Source organism: Podarcis vaucheri, assembly GCF_965113315.1.
Source record: "Podarcis vaucheri genome assembly, chromosome: 5".
Taxonomy (NCBI): domain Eukaryota; kingdom Metazoa; phylum Chordata; class Lepidosauria; order Squamata; family Lacertidae; genus Podarcis; species Podarcis vaucheri.
The window spans coordinates 27,687,561-27,704,248 of NC_138763.1; the positions used below are offsets into that span (position 1 = coordinate 27,687,561).

Consider the following 16,688-nt stretch of genomic DNA (forward strand, 5'->3'; position numbering starts at 1 on the left):
CAGAAGCTTGGGGCGTGCGGAGCTCAGCGCGCCCCAAGCTTCTGGGTGCGCGCAAGCAGTCCGCTAGCCCTGGGAGAGCCGCACGGCTCTCCCAGGACTAGCGGACCGCTGCGCTAATCCGGAAGCTTGGGGCGCGCTGAGCTCCGTACGCCCCAAGCACCTGGTGTAGCGCAGCGATCCGACCCCCCTCACTCTCCAGGCTTCAGCGAAAGCCTGCATTCGCCCCATAAGATGCACACACATTTCCCCTTCATTTTTGGAGGGGGAAAAGTGCGTCTTATAGGGCAAAAAATACGGTAATCTTAGATTGCATGATCAATAAATGCCCAGTGTTTTGTAGCCTGGAGAAAAGTTGGAAGTCAGTTTTAGGCATCCATGTGCAAGTGGGAACTTCTTTTTTCAAGAAAGCTCAAAACAAAGTCTGTAGTCCAACCCCCCTTTGGTGCCTCTGCCCAGCCCTGCCAGGAAAAAAACAAACTCTCTTGGATATCAGATTGCAAAGTCCCATTAACTTCAGTGGTACTTGCTCAGTAAGAGCAGGCTCAGGATAGCAGACTTACTTGTGTGTTTTAAAAGATCATTATAATAAATTTACTTGGGATTGTGCTAAAAATCAGAGCGCACAAGGCAGCCAACAAATAAAAAAAATATGAGTTCATCATAGTAACAAAGAAATGAAGAATATGGTAACAAACAAGAACTGATCAAGTCCTGGGTTTACAAGACGATTCAGTATTAATTAATATTGCATCATTTAGATCTCCCGATGGACATTGGGTAACTGCAATCCTGCCAGCAGTTTCCCACAGTGTCTGGGCAGGAACCAAGTAAATGCAAGCGCATTTCAAGTCCTAGGGAAACCAGTAGGAATGCCAAGCACATTCTTAACCCTTTCCCACTGGAATCCATGGAGCTTATTTTTTTTAAGGTGGATCCCGTTAGGATTTGTTTTGGCATTTTGTTGAACGAGGAAGCTGTTGTGGTTTGGGGGGGTCTACAAATTTGTGGCTTTTTCTTTTCAGCCTGTTTCTGTGAGTAGGTGACACCTCATTGCGGGATACATTGCTGAAACTTGTTAGTCCTCAGCATTCTCAAATACCTCCTCTCCTGGCCAGGCTCTCTGCCTTGGGGACCACGTTGTCTTGGGTGCTGCTAGCATCTTCCATCAGTGACTGTCAACACAGCCCTGCAAAAGCATCAGGTTGAGTGACAGGATGGAGCACTGGTGCTTGGATGTGCATCTTCCAGCCACAGCATACAAGCATGCCTGTCTGCCATTCTGGCTATGGGGCAGGAAAAGCTGGCAGGTGTGTTGGGCAGTGGTCCATTAGGGCAAATGGGGGCACTACCCCACCCACCTCAGTCTGCCTTCAAGCAAGCCTTCACCTGCCTAGCATCTTACTTGCGACCAGTAAGGTTTGCCTGTCACTGACCCTGCCTCCATCTATTGCTTGTCTCCTTGCCTTCTGCCCTACAGTTCTAATGGTACCAGCCACCATTTTTGTGTTGTGTGGGCTTTTTCTGGGAGGGGGCGCAGTTTATCTCTGTATTGCAAAGGCTCTCTAGGTACCTCGGTCATACACCTGCCAAATGACATCTATCCTTCCTCCCAGTTCAGCAGCATGTATCTCCATTTGTAACAAAAGATTAAAAAATTGTATAAAGTAAATTCAGTTTGTAATTATTGTCTGAATAAACTGTACTTGAATATACTAAAAACGATAATTTCATGGCAGACCATTTGGTGAAACTACATGTTAAGTAAGGAGCACGAAAACTGCAATTCTACTTCTTTCAGAATTGCTGCTGAACATAATCTCATACATAAAAAGCAAAGGTAGTCATGTTTGTCCATAAGAAAACACTTCAAAGTTGGTCCAAACATTTATTAAAAGGTAAAGGGACCCCTGACCATTAGGTCCAGTCGTGGCCGACTCTGGGGTTACGGCACTCATCTCGCTTTATTGGCCGAGGGAGCTGGTGTACAGCTTCCGGGTCATGTGGCCAGCATGACTGAGCCGCTTCTGGCAAGCCAGAGCAGCGCATGGAAACGCCGTTTACCTTCCCGCTGGAGCAGTACTTTTTATCTACTTGCACTTTGACATGCTTTCGAACTGCTAGGTTGGCATGAGCAGGGACCGAGCAACGGGAGCTCACCCCGTCGCGGGGATTCACACCGCGACCTTCCGATCGGCAAGTCCGAGGCTCTGTGGTTTAACCCACAGCACCACCTGCGTCCCTAAACATTTATTAGGCCAATCAAAATGTAACAAAATTTGTGTTCTCCAGAACTATTTTGTGACATTAAAGGTATGACCCAATTGTGGATTGGGGAGTTCCATGCAGGCTTTAAAACAGGAAATTTCTTCGTGAGCTAAGAGGAAAACCTTCCATACCATGAAATTCACTTGAAAGTGGGTTTTCATGAAACCACAGTAGATCTTGATGGAAAGTTTGCCAATATAGAACTTGGCCTTGAACAAACACAAAAGCAGGAAGATTGATGGTAAACTCTGGACTACAAAAGGGCCTCCCAAAGTAAATAAAAGTTTCTGTGTGTTCGTGGGCAGCTGTTGCACTGCAGCTTTTGATTAAGAGAAAAATGACCTGGTAGATTTGTGTTTGGTTGTAAACCTATATCACTCGATACAATGCGTAAAACCCATTGAACAAGATGGGACTCGCTTCTGTGTAGGCACGCATTGGATTGCACGGTAAAAGAATCAGTGCAAATATTCAATAGAACGAATATTGTATATCACTTCCTGGGGTCCAAGTTCTCTCTGTTTTTCTCCTCCAGAGGGAGGAGCATTTTTGTTGCATTGATTTTCATCTGACTCTGAATCTGAATCTGCTCTTTCTTGTACATAAGTATTTGGTTTTCATTTGAATTCATGCATTTGCACCTTCAACATTTTTTATGCCATGTATTGGAAAGACCTGGGGGAGTTGGGATATTGAAACTGGTGAGGTCTAGAATGATGAAGTGGCTGAGCTTATTTTAAAGCGACTGTGCTTTAAAATAAAGAAAATAAAAAGATTCCTGTGGTGATTTCTTGGAGGGTTAAAGTGGATTTGTGTTGGGTTCTTTAAAAGGTTGAAGTCAAATAGTGGACAGTATATGAAGTTCTAGGGCTGATCAACATATTCAAGTTTAATAAGCTACTGAGGTCCCTACATCTGTAGGTCTTTAAATAACTCAAATATCAAATGCAAAATATATAACTTATCACTAAAATGGAGACTGGAAAAAGCCAACATGATACAGGTTTTTTTAAAGGGGCTTGTACAATATTAGAACCCAGATAGCCCAATATCTGTTCTGGATAGATTGGTGTAAAGCATTGTTAAAGACAGGCTTGCTAAGAACAAGGAAGTATCCATGTGGTTTCTGCAAAGGGAAGTCCTTCCTTGCCAACCTTTTGGAGGTATTGAGAGTGTAATCAGTCCTATTCATGTGCTTGGTTTTTTCTCAAACCGAAAGCCTCCACAGAAAAGGTCTGTTTTTGTGTTGGCACCCGCTAAATCTCTTGTGGGGTAGGTACCTGAAGAAGGGCCTCAGATTATGATTTCAGGGTCTGGGTCGGTTCCTATGAGGAGAGGAGTGGTATTGTGGTCCAAAGGCTTAGTAAATATTTGATTGGATCCCAACTTGCCCTTCCATTTGCAGAAGAACTCCTGCCATCCAAGAAAAGGACTGGAATCCCTTCCCTGTTCTCCAGTAGCAGTTTCCAATGAGCAGAGCTCTACCCACAGAAACTTTGGATCCAACCCATTATTTAACTGTTTCCAGAAAGGTTTTTGACAGGAGCCCCTTCATATGTTCAAAGAGTGTGTAGAGGAAGAAGTACCACTTTTCTTTCTGCCTCCAGTTCTAAGGGGGGTGCCTCCATCCTCCCCACCTCCAAGACAAAAGTCCTAAGGGGAAGCCTATGTTTGCTAGGTTGTGAGTAGCCAGAAAAGAGACCATGATAAATAGCTGAATGGACATGTCGACTTGATGTGCGGTAATGATGTAAAAGGCAAATTCCATGCTAGGAATTGTTAGGAAAGAACCATTTCGTTTTCAAAAATTATAATGCCTTGATATAAATATGGTATTGCCTTCATATAAATCTATAGCACAACTACATTTTGTAATGCAGAAAGGAGCAACCAGATTGCCCTCAGGCCCTGCGTTTGAGCTTCCTCAGCCATCTTATGGGCCACTGTGAGAACAGGATACTGGACTAGATGGGCTGATCCAACAGGCCTATTCTGATATTCTTAATCAGTGAGGTCAGACCATCTTCCTACCAGGACTGGTGAAATCATTTTGAGCCTTTTAGTTCAGGCATAAAACGAAGTGGTTACTGTGACTGTTCTTACAAGTGGACACATTGGGGCAAACGCAGTACATTTATAATAATATATTTGCTAAGGAGCCAGGCTCCAATCATGAATGGGGAGGTGCTGGGTTTTGTAAGTTTGGTAATGCCAAAGTGAATAAGACAAAATTAGGAGAGAGGGAACGAGGATATGGCAACGTTGCTGCTTTTTATATGAAAACAACAACCATCCTATTTTGTTTTTTTCAGAAACGAGTATACAAAGATTCATGGAACCCCAGGGTGAGTAACATCTTTTTCTGTGTTAATTCTGCGAATGTTCATTTTTGACACGGACCATCTATAAAGCATTGTTTGCCTATTTGCCTACTGTGTGCCTGTTTTGGCTGCTCCTGTTGGACACCAGAGGTGGTGAAGTAGGGTACCTGCAGAAACAGGAATCTTGTGGCTGGTATGTTCTTGTGAGGTAGAAGTACAACTAGACTTCAATTTCATCTCCATGAGCCCTCAACATTTGCTGCAAAGGGTTGCAGATTGTGGGTGTGTGCTGGTGGCTGCAGGAAGCAGAAAACAAAGTCCACTCAGACATTGCATACTCAACTCTTCAAACATGGGTTAACTATTCCATTGGGAGTTTAAATAATTTGGAATGAACATTACCAAGGTTTTCATCAAATGTTCTAGAAAAATGCCGCAAAAATCAATTGAATATTCATTTATTTTCTTTTTGCTTTATTGTTCAAATACTTGCTTTAGTCAGATATTGTTGTTTTGCTTTAGTATTTTTCCTAAACTGGGTTGCCTTCCCCAAACCATGTACAAAGTGAATCTTGCAACATAAACTATATGTGGAAAGTGGGGAACGAGAGTAGCAGCCCATTAAACAAACATTCAGGATAGCCCTATAGACCCACAAAAGAAAATGTAAATTCCAAATACATTTTAGGATTGTGTTGAAATTATTTTAGTTCTTGTTTAACAACAATAAGGTGTATGCAGGATTCCAAGCTTTTAAAGATATTTCCTGCCAGAGTTCCATGGCTGTAGAAACTGAAAGACAGGCAGAAATTCAAAAGGTGGACTGTTCCCTTCACTATATCGCTGTGTGGTAGAAGTTTTGCCTATTTAGTTTTCTTCTCCATGCATTTCAGCTGTTGAAGGGTGTGGAACCTATGATTCTCCAGCTGCTTTTGGACTCTGGAGGCCAATGCTCAGGGATTATGGGAGTTACAGGTTCCCCGCCCCTGTGTCAAAAGCACATAACCTCTGGCAGGAAAAGAAAGCAGCATCCCTAGTAAGTGAAAATAGCACTCCAAAGGGTATTACTTTTGGAAATTATACAATTTATATGATTCAGACCTAGGAAGCTGCCTTATACCAATTTAGACCATTGGTCTACCTAAAGCATTGACTGCTGACAGATCTCCATGATTTCAGACAGGGGCCTTCCCTAGCCCAATCTGTTTGCACATATTTTATACAAGTAGATATTCTGGTCGCATTCTGCAAGTGCTATACTTTTCAAGAGAGAAATCTCAGAATAGGGAATCTGGTAAACTCTCCACTCGATAATTCTTATCAAGAGAGTAAGGTTGTATTCATTGGGTTCATGGAAATGTTGGTGTAGGAATATTGCCACTTACCTGGCAGGCACATTGGCTTGATGCATTGATGCTGTTTTTACCACCCAGCACAATGCAGCAACATCAGGAGGGTGGCTGCACCCTGATACGTTGGCTGCTATTGCAATCCATGTACCACCCTTTTGTAAAATGATCTGGTGGTTGCCCGTTTTGTTTTGTCTTTTAAATAGAATTTACCTAAAAGTAAAGCTGAATTAGTGGGACGCGGGTGGCGCTGTGGGTTAAACCACAGAGCCTAGGACTTGCCGATCAGAAGGTCGGCAGTTCGAATCCCCGTGACGGGGTGAGCTCCCGTTGCTCGGTTCCTGCTCCTGCCAACCTAGCAGTTCGAAAGCACGTCAAAGTGCAAGCAGATAAATAGGTACCACTCCGGCGGGAAGGTAAACAGCGTTTCCATGCACTGCTCTGGTTTTCCAGAAGCGGCTTAGTCATGCTGGCCACATGACCCGGAAGCTGTATGCCAGCTCCCTCGGCCAATAAAGAGAGATGAGCGCCGCAACCCCAGAGTCTGCCCCGACTGGACCTTTACCTTTACCTAAAGCTGAATTAAGGGACCAGTCCCATACACTAGAAACTGGCATAGAGCAAGCCTGGCATAAATTAAACTGGCATAAAGTTCACCAGATTCAAACTTCATTCAGGAGCAGGGCAACTGCTGATTGAGTTGGTCTAAGCCTGGCAAGGGGGAAACAAGCCTTTGAAAAAGCTTTTGCCAGGTTTCCAGGTCATGTGGTTAAGCTGAATGGACTTGGGATCTGGCCTAAATCTCTCCCCCACCCCCACTCTGGTCTTGCTCTCCACCACACTCCCAGAACACCCTTTTTTCCGGGCTTACATGGGTTTAAGATCCAGGATGGGGGAGATAGATTGGCATATCTGGCTGAACTGCAGATAAAGCAGTTGAGCCATCTTAGCCTGACGGTGCCAGGAACCTCCCATCTCAGCCAGAGTTCGTCTGAATCCTAACCCCACTAAATCCTGGAAGATCTTGCAAACAGGATTGATCCCTAAATAAGGAGTGAAACTCAAGCAGTATAATGCCATGTTTTGCCTTTATGTTTTCTGCTCTCTGCATAAATGTAAATGATATATATATTTGCGAGTGTTCAGGAAGTGAGGCTTTGTAATCTCTTTCCATTCTTCCAACAGATAAATCTGCACCTGTCCCACCAGCTCCTGGGTACCCTGGTTCTGCTCCTGGGTACCCTGGCGCACAGCCACCTTATGGATACCCTCAGTACCCTCCTGGGCCTGGTCAGTATGCCCCAGGGCCTGGCCAATATCCTGCTGGTTTTCCAGGTAAGCAGTTATTATGCACGTAAACTTGTATTTTACATTGTTGTGACACTTCCCAACATCACTTGCACTGATGCACTGTATGTAAATTTTATACATTAAAAAAAAATCTATATATTTATTCTAATGAATAAATTTTTATACAAGCCTTCATATGAGGACCACAAGGCAGCTCACAATCAAAAGTACATGACATAACAGGCAAAACAATATCCTCCAGTTTAAAAGGCCATAAAGGTAAAGGGACACCTGACCATTAGGTCCAGTTGTGACCGACTCTGGGGTTGTGGCACTCATCTCGCTTTATTGGCCGAGGGAGCCGGCGTACAGCTTCCAGGTCATGTGGCCAGCATGACTAAGCCGCTTCTGGCGAACCAGAGCAGCGCACGGAAATGCCGTTTACTTTCCTATTTATCTGCTTGCACTTTGACGTGCTTTTGAACTGCTAGGTTGGCAGGAGCAGGGACCGAGCAACAGGAGCTACCCCATCACGGGGATTCGAACCATCGACCTTCTGATCGGCAAGTCCTAGGCTCTGTGGTTTAACCCACAGCGCCACCCGGGTCCTTAAAAGGCCATAGATTTGTTTAATAAGCCAAAGGCCTGTGAGAAGAGGAATGTTTTTGCTGTGCTCCTAAAGATATATCACAAAGCCTCCCAGACTAGTACTCCACAAATGGAAAGACACCACACAAAAGGCCCGTTCCTGTGTTTCTACCCTCCAGACCTCTTGTGGAGGGGGGCACCTCAGATGTTGATCATAGGGTCCAGGTCAGGACAAAAGAGGAAAACATGCTAAGAGGAAGGCACGCTTGGCAAATCCACACCATGATCAACTCCCACCCGGAAACCAATGTCCCCACTGTGGAATGACATGTGGGTCCAGAATTGGCCTCCACAGTCACTTATGGACTCATTGTTAAAACCGTGTTTATGGAAGACAATCTTACTCGGCTACGAGTGATCGCCAAAGAAGAAGAAGATATGGGAAGAGGCGATCTTTGAAATATTGCAGTCCTGAGCTGGCTTTATAGGTCAAAACCAGCACCTTGAATTGGGCCCAGAAACTCTTTGGCAGTCAGGCCAGGGTTGGTGTTATGTGCTCAAACCGTCTTGCCCCAGAGAGCAACTGGCTACTGAATGCTGCACCAGCTGAAGTTTCTGAACCATCTTCAGAGGCAGCCCCTTGTATAATGTATTGCAGAAATCTAACCTAGAGGTGACCACAATATAGACAGCAGGTGTTAGGCTATCCCTGTCGAGATAAGGGCCATAGCTGATGGGAAGCACTCTGCAACATCAAGGCCACCTGAGTGTCAGGCGACAGCAATGGACCCAGAAGTACCTGCAAGCTACGGACCTGTTCTTTCAGAGGGAGTATAACCCTATCAAGAGCAGGCCACCTTCCATCCATTTGGTTAAGGGAATCACCTACTAACAGTGCCTCATGAGCCTCGCCGATCAGAAGGTTGGCGGTTGGGGTGAGCTCCCATTGCTCTGTCCCAGCCCCTGCCAACCTAGCAGTTCAAAAGCACATCAAAGTGCAAGTGGATAAATAGGTACCACTGTGGCGGGAAGGTAAACGGCGTTTCCAAGCATTCTGGCTTCCGTCCTGTTGTCCCGTTGTGCCAGAAGCAATTTAGTCATGCTAGCCACATGACATGGAAAGCTGTCTGTGGACAAACGCCGGCTCCCTCGGCCTGAAAGCGAGATGAGCGTCTCAACTCCATAGTCGCCTTAGACTGGACTTAACCTTCCAGGGTCCTTTACCTTTTTACTTTTACCTCTTGGCAAGTCATTACTGAGGCAGAACAACGATCCAGCACAACCACTGCCTCATCTGCAGATGTAACGGAGAAGCAAAGCTTGACCATAGAAATGTAGACCATTTGAAGAAAGGTCCATATTCTGTTCAGCTTCATATTTTGGTCTCAGTTCAGGATTTCTTTTGGTGGAACTGTTCTGGGTCTCCATACAGTGTTACTACGTATGCATAAAATGAAACAGAAAGCATTTCTCCACCAGCAGAAAATATATTCTGTCCAAAGTCCTGTATTTGTAAGAAGCCTCCTCTCAGAAGCAAAATGTTCCTGTATTGAAATGGATCTAAATTATGGGCTCATTATGCTTTTGAATGGAAACTGGTGCGGGGTATGTTGGTTTGTGTTTGCCATGCATACAAAGCAACAGCAGGTGCTTTTTTTAAAAAAGGAAAGAGATTGTTCATCTATTTTCCCAGTCTGCATGTGCCCTGCAAATGCTCTGTGCAGGCTCTAGTAGTAGATCATTAGCTTCCTTGTGTTCAAGCTAATCCTAAAATCTGTGGACACACTTGATAACTATTCCCATTGAATCTACCTCTCTGGGGTAACCACAAGACATTTTGGTGGTTGAAGCTGAAAATACAAATTACACTTATTAATATAGGACACCATCTGTATGGTTCTGTAGTTCTTTAACATCAGTCTCATCAAAGCAAGTGGGGTGGGGTGTTGCTGATTGTTCTAGATGTTCTATATTGTCAGAAAAGAGACTTTTCTTTTTAATTTTGAAATTATGGTTGAATCAAAGGGCAGCTCTTTCAGTGCTGTAGCCTGTGTCCATTTCTTGCTTACAAAAATGCCCACAAAGGAGAACGCAAATGAATGGTAGAACCTCATGGCTTCTCAGATATTCTGCCAATACTGTACAGAGGGAGTGGAAAATCAGAAGCATATAAGAAAATCAGTTCTTGGGCATATAGAGTTGTAATGTTATCACCTGAAGTCTTTCAGTCTGTCCATACACCATGGCTGGCTATTTTTTAATTTATCTTCAGACTAATTTCTCCTCCTCCTCCTTCTCCTCCTCCTCCTCCTCCTCCTCTTCCTCTTCCTCCCCTCCTCCTCCTCCTCCTCCTTCTTCCCCTCAACTACATGGACTTTATGTTTGCCAACCTAATTTAATAAATCTAAAGCTGCTTTAATCCATTCAATGCTGTCTGAACATATTTCTTATTTGTTTGTTTGTGTGATTTGATTTACATACTGCCCTCCATCAGAATATTTCAGGTGGGTTCACATGGCTAAGTTGCAGAGTTCAGGCCCTGTGCAGCAGTGCTATTTAAGTAAGAACAGCAAGAGCAGCAGTGGGAGAGGTACTCTTTTGCCTCTAACATAGCTCTTCCGAATCCCATTAATTCCGCTGGCACAGTGCGTAATGCAGGATGATGTTAATGTGAATGATGGTCCCTTCTGATGCAGGCCTTTAAATTAAAACAATGAAAGGGGTGTGTTTATCCCTTGGAACATGCGTGCATCCAGCTTACGCATCCGTTAGATCATTTGAACTTGAGAAGCCATGCTGGGAAGGCAGTACACAATTGCTTCCCTGATTGCAATTGCGGAAAGGTCACCTTGTGCAATCCGAAGGAGGGGCGGGGTATGTTGGGTGTGGGATGGGGCAAAGACTGCTGATCAGGCAGGATTGTAAGGGCCGTAGTTCAGCCATCAATTGCATGTTTTGCTTGCACAAAGTCCATAGTTGAGGTACTTTTGGCTTTTAGATTGATTTTCATTATAAACTTTAAGAAAGGTTTTGTGCCAGGGTGGATTTGATTTAAATCAAATCGATTTAAATCTCTAGTCAGTAAGACTTTATTTAAATCATTACTGTTTTTACAGAAAGACCCATTCTTGCTGGTATAATCTTAATATTTACAACCAAATGAAGGTTTCATTTTTGGAATAATAAATTTTCAAAGCAGTTTTTACAATTTTACAATTTTAAATTTATCAATTTTACAATTATATCAAAAATTATTGATTTGGTTAGATTATTAGCAATACATAGACAGATAATTATTAAATTGTTGTGAGGTTTAATAAGTTAACTGTTTATATTTGGACAACTTTTCTGCTGTACTTTATTGGAAGAAGAAAAATAGTCATTTCCTTAATAACAATGTATACAATTTATTTAACTAAAGCAATAACATTATAGCATATGTATCCATGTTTGTTAACTGATGTGGTTAAATCTTAAAAAAAACAACAGACTTGAGTTTTAGCACACATGAAAAACTTAAAACAAATCCTTATTTCCTGATGAATAGCCTTTGGACTGTAATGTAACCTAAATAGAAAACTATCTTTAGAAAGATTTTCCCTCCAAAAGGATGTTATTTTTTAAAAAATTCCAATTTAAATCAAAACAATCCAATTTAAATAAATAAAAATGCCAATTTAAGTAAAAGAAATCTGATTTTTTATTTTAAAAAAATATTTATTTTTATCCACCCTGTTTTGCGCTTTTATTATATGGTTCTTATCTTTTAAATGTTGTAAACCATGTTGATATACTTTTATTATTTACCGTATTTTTCGCCCTATAAGACGCACTTTTTCCCCTCCAAAAATGAAGGGGAAATGTGTGTGCGTCCTATGGGGCGAATGCAGGCTTTCGCTGAAGCCTGGAGAGGGAGGGGGGTCGGTGCGCACCGACCCCTCTCGCTCTCCAGGCTTCAGGAAGCTATCCGCTAGCCTTGGGAGACCCAGCTCTCCCAGGGCTAGCGGAGAGCTTGCCTGCACCCAGAAGCTTGGGGCCGCTGAGCTCCGCACGCCCCAAGCTACGGGATTAGCGCAGCGCTCCGCTAGCCGTGGGAGAGCCGCACGAAGTCACGCGGCTCTCCCACGGCTAGCGGAGACCTTGCCAGCAGCCAGAAGCTTGGGGCGCGCTGAGCTCCGCACGCCCCAAGCTTCGGGCTTAGCACAGCGCACCTGGGGGGGGGAATAATTTTTTTTCCCTTTATTTCCCACCCCCAAAAACTATGTGCGTCCTATGGGCCGGTGCATCCTATGGGGCGAAAAATACGGTAGTACATTAATATTGTAATAATAAATATGCCTTGGTGTTTCCCATCCACACTAGTAGGAGGCCCTTTGTGGGATGTATTTTCTGCCTGTATTGCTGTCCCTTCCCTTCTATTAACACCTTCCAGCCCAGCATATGTTCCTGAAACCTGAGATACATTGGGGACATGCAGGAAGGTATCTGTTTTCCCTCCCTCCCTCTGTGTGTGTATGAAATACACGTTTCTTTTTATAGACCAGATTTGCAGAAAAGTGCAGGGCTTGGTTGTTTCTTAAAAAGCTGTATCACTTCAAGCCCAGCAAGGATTTGGAGCATGGGCAGGCAAACTAAGGCCTGGGGGCCAGATCCAGCCCAATCGCCTTCTCAGTCCGGCCCATGGACAGTCTGGGAATCAGCGTGTTTTTACATGAGTAGAATGTGTCCTTTTATTTAAAATGCATCTCTGGGTTATTTGTGGGGCATAGGAATTCGTTCTCTCCCCCCCCCCAAAAAAAATGTAGTCCGGCCCCCCACAAGGTCTGAGGGACCGTGGACTGGCCCTGCTGAAAAAGTTTGCTGACCCCTGATTTGGAGTAACTTGCATGAAAGGCTGCTGCTTCCTTTTCTCTCTTTTATTTTCCGTCCCACCTCCAGTACCAGCAAGGGCCAGTTGTATTTAAATTTTCAACAACAATAATAATAATAATAATTTTGTATTATTTATACCCCGCCCATCTGGCTGGGTTTCCCCAGCCACTCTGGGCGGCTTCCAACAGAATATTAAAATACAATAACCTATTAAACATTAAAAGCTTCCCTAAACAGGGCTGCATTCAGATGTCTTCTAAAAGTCTGGTAGTTGTTTTTCTCTTTGACATCTGGTGGGAGGGCGTTCCACAGGGAGGGCGCCACTACCAAGAAGGCCCTCTGCCTGGTTCCCTGTAACTTGGCTTCTCGCAGCGAGGGAACTGCCAGAAGGCCCTCGGAGCTGGACCTCAGTGTCCGTGCAGAATGATGGGGGTGGAGACGCTCTTTCAGGTATACTGGACAGAGGCCGTTTAGGGCTTTAAAGGTCAGCACCAACACTTTGAATTGTGCTTGGAAACATACTGGGAGCCAGTGTAGGTCTTTCAAGACCGGTTATATGGTCTTAGTAGCTGCTCCCAGTCACCAGTCTAGCTGCCGCATTCCCCACATTAAATGGGGAGCGCCCTTTGTGTGGTCACACACAGCCCCCTGGACCCTATGCAGCACCATTAGCACAGGCTTGGCTTCGCCTTCCCCAGGTGGGATACCTGGAGGTCTCCGCCTACCTCAGCCAATTGCCCAATCCCACCAGGGGAGGCGTTGCCAAGGTGATCAGGCCAGGTAGGGACCACCCTGCCCACACAATAGGGGGAGAATCTTACCTGGGAATCCTCAGTTGGCTCCAGAGCTTCTCCCACCCTACCCACCCTCAGTTAAGACTTCTTTTGCAGGTTAACCTTTTCTCCACAGGTATGCGGGGCGCTGCTACGTCAAGGTCGCTGTTGAAGGGCCGGAAAGGAATTATCCTGCATTCGCAGGTTTGCCTTTCCCGTAGCAAAACATCACAACTTTGGCGTATCAGGCCTTGGGCGGAATCCTTTAGTCTGTCTTCCCTAAATGGGGGTGGGCGTGTAGCTGTGACCCACTCCCCCTTCTCTTTGTGGTGGCGATCCCAGGGTTCCCTCTTAAAGGGGTTGTTTTGAGGGAAGGCTTTGGCCATATGCCTAGAAGTTGTCATTGCTCTCCCCTGTGACGGGGGCATAATGGGGGCGGGCTCTCTCTGCTTGAACATATGTTCTCCAGAACTAGCCCACCCCCACCCCCACTCTAGATAACCCTGATGTTCCCCAGATCCCCGGCGGGGGACTAGGAGGGATAAACACCCAATGTCTGAGCCAAGGTCTACCCACATCTGAAACATAATAAAGTTGTGACCAATTCTTAATCCCATAGCACGTTGTCTTGAGTCGTTATTCCACACGGAGGCCACCCAGGGTTTGGGGGACTCTGACTGTCCATGCAATAAAGCACAGCTGGCTTGTATGAATGCAATTCTGCGCAAAAGAGCTGTTATAAAAATATAATATACCACAAATGTGCCTTCAACAACAAATGGCGGGACCAAAGCATTGCAGGACTATCTGCTTTCAGACTGCTTCTGAGTCTTGCTTCTGAGTAGACACCTACTCACAGAAATGTGAGAGTCCAGTATGCCCCAACATGTGGCTCTTGCCAGGGGAAAAAAATGCATTGCCTTGCCAATGGTGCAATCGCATGCACACATTTTCTAATTTCTGGGTAGTGCTGCAGAGGGAGAGTATTTTCATAGAATCATAGAATCATAGAGTTGGAAGAGACCACAAGGGCCATCGAGTCCAACCCCCTGCCAAGCAGGAAACACCATCAGAGCACTCCTGACATATGGATGTCAAGCCTCTGCTTAAAGACCTCCAAAGTAGGAGACTCCAACACACTCCTTGGCAGCAAATTCCACTGTCGAACAGCTCTTACTGTCAGGAAGTTCTTCCTAATGTTTAGGTGGAATCTTCTTTCTTGTAGTTTGGATCCATTGCTCCGTGTCCGCTTCTCTGGAGCAGCAGAAAACAACCTTTCTCCCTCCTCTATGTGACATCCTTTTATATATTTGAACATGGCTATCATATCACCCCTTAACCTCCTCTTCTCCAGGCTAAACATGCCCAGCTCCCTTAGCCGTTCCTCATAAGGCATCGTTTCCAGGCCTTTGACCATTTTGGTTGCCCTCCTCTGGACACGCTCCAGTTTGTCAGTGTCCTTCTTTACTTGTTTCTTATATTTTCTTTACTTGTTTCTTATATTCACACCCTACATTTTCGTTGAAAAAATGCCATAGTTGAAATTAAATGTAAATTATGTAAATTATTGCACCAAATCTGTTAGTGTAGGGGTTTGTTTGTTTTTAAAGTTTTTTATAATACAAAAGGTAAAATTTGTCATTTTGCATTCCCCTTCCAAGGTGCTCCTGGACAGCCACCCTACGGATTCCAGCCTGTTCAGCAAGCTTATGGAGCTCCTCCAGTTCCAGGCCAGCACAATGGACCTCCTGGTGCTATGTGGATGCCAGCGCCACCTTCAATTCCCAACTGCCCTCCTGGATTGGAATATTTAAGCCAGGTACTTCTCTTTATGTTCAACTTCTTCAGGAAAGCAAACGAGTAATGCTTCAGTGACGCTACACGGTTTTTTCTCCCCCATAGATCCAATCGCATGTAGGGGAGATGCGGAAGCATTCGGGATCCATTTAATAACCATTGAAATTGCTCCTAAATGTTGAAATATATATTCGAAGCGGTACAAAGGGGAAGCTTTTTTCTAACAGGTGGTGGTGGTATTTGCCACTACCGTTGCCCGTCACCTGAATCATCAGGGTGCGAAAATGAAACTTGGGACGCAAAAGGCACACGTACTTCACATGTGTGCAGCCACGTGTACATCTCTCCCCCTCACGTACACACATTTCTCTCACACACAGACCACACACACACGTGCAAAACTCATCACACTCTCACTCACACATGTACCCTGTTCTTCTCTTCCCAGGTATATTTCTCCCTCTGTCCCTCGCTCTCTGCCCATATGCATTTTTCTCCATTGCACACGCATGGAGCATGCTCGAGCAACTCCCAGAGATTCAGAAAAGCCCCTCCACGGGTGAAGGAAGCCCTTTCCAAACAAACAACAACAAGAACCTACAAAAATCAGTTGTTCAGATATTAAGTCCCCAAAAATACAAGGGCCACCAGCCCTGATTTAGAGACTTTTCACCATATGGAGGATTACCTGACGACATGAAGGGGCTTATGAATTCCATTTGCTGATTTGTGAAATTTCATAGCAGCATTATATTTGCTCTATAACTATAAGCAACTATAGTTACTTTCCAGATACAAATTTTGGCACATTTACCAGGAAGCAAATTATATTGATTGGTTTTTGCTTTTCTTCATTAAAGAGGCTTCTAAATTTATGTGTTTCGAAATGCAAGGAATACCTAAAAGAGCAGTCCCTCGGGTTTTGTGAATAATGTAAACAGGTTGCAAGATAAATACTTGTGTAATTTTATTATTATTTGCCAGTTTTAACACGTTGGTTTTTTTTAATCCCTGTCATAGATTGATCAGATATTAGTTCATCAGCAGATTGAGCTCCTGGAAGGTACATATCTTATGCTACTTAATATTGTTCGTGCATTGAAAGATATTTCAGATAATTATGCCTCAACTGAAGTTGATGTTCAGTGTGTTTACTACAGGGTGAGGATTGGATGGTTGGACTTTATTTTATAGTTTCTGGAGAAACACCTGTTTTTAAAAGCATGTGACTTCTGAAATTCAATTTGTAATTAACCAAACATACATGTATATAAAAGAGAATGTGATTTATAGCCAATTAGGATTGTAAAGTTAAAAGGGATCCCAAGGGTCATCTAATCCAATGCAGGAATCACAGCTAAAGAATCCCTGATTGCTTTGGTGGTTATATGTATTAAGGTATCGTTCTGACAGGGAACAGTTTACTGCAGGGG

At 44.2% G+C, this 16,688-nt stretch overlaps 1 protein-coding gene across 2 annotated transcripts in view; it reads left to right on the plus strand.

Moving 5' to 3' along the window:
- The window catches only part of LOC309533240 (phospholipid scramblase 1-like), a 61,468-nt gene that overhangs the window by 2,879 nt on the left and 41,901 nt on the right, over positions 1 to 16,688 (plus strand). For both annotated transcript variants that reach the window (XM_082224569.1, XM_082224570.1), the window contains exons 2-5: positions 4,578 to 4,610; positions 7,121 to 7,270; positions 15,120 to 15,277; positions 16,276 to 16,318. In XM_082224569.1, coding sequence (XP_082080695.1) covers positions 4,598 to 4,610; positions 7,121 to 7,270; positions 15,120 to 15,277; positions 16,276 to 16,318 — 364 coding nt within the window. In that variant the 5' untranslated portion in view covers positions 4,578 to 4,597. The remainder of the gene's footprint in view (positions 1 to 4,577; positions 4,611 to 7,120; positions 7,271 to 15,119; positions 15,278 to 16,275; positions 16,319 to 16,688) is intronic.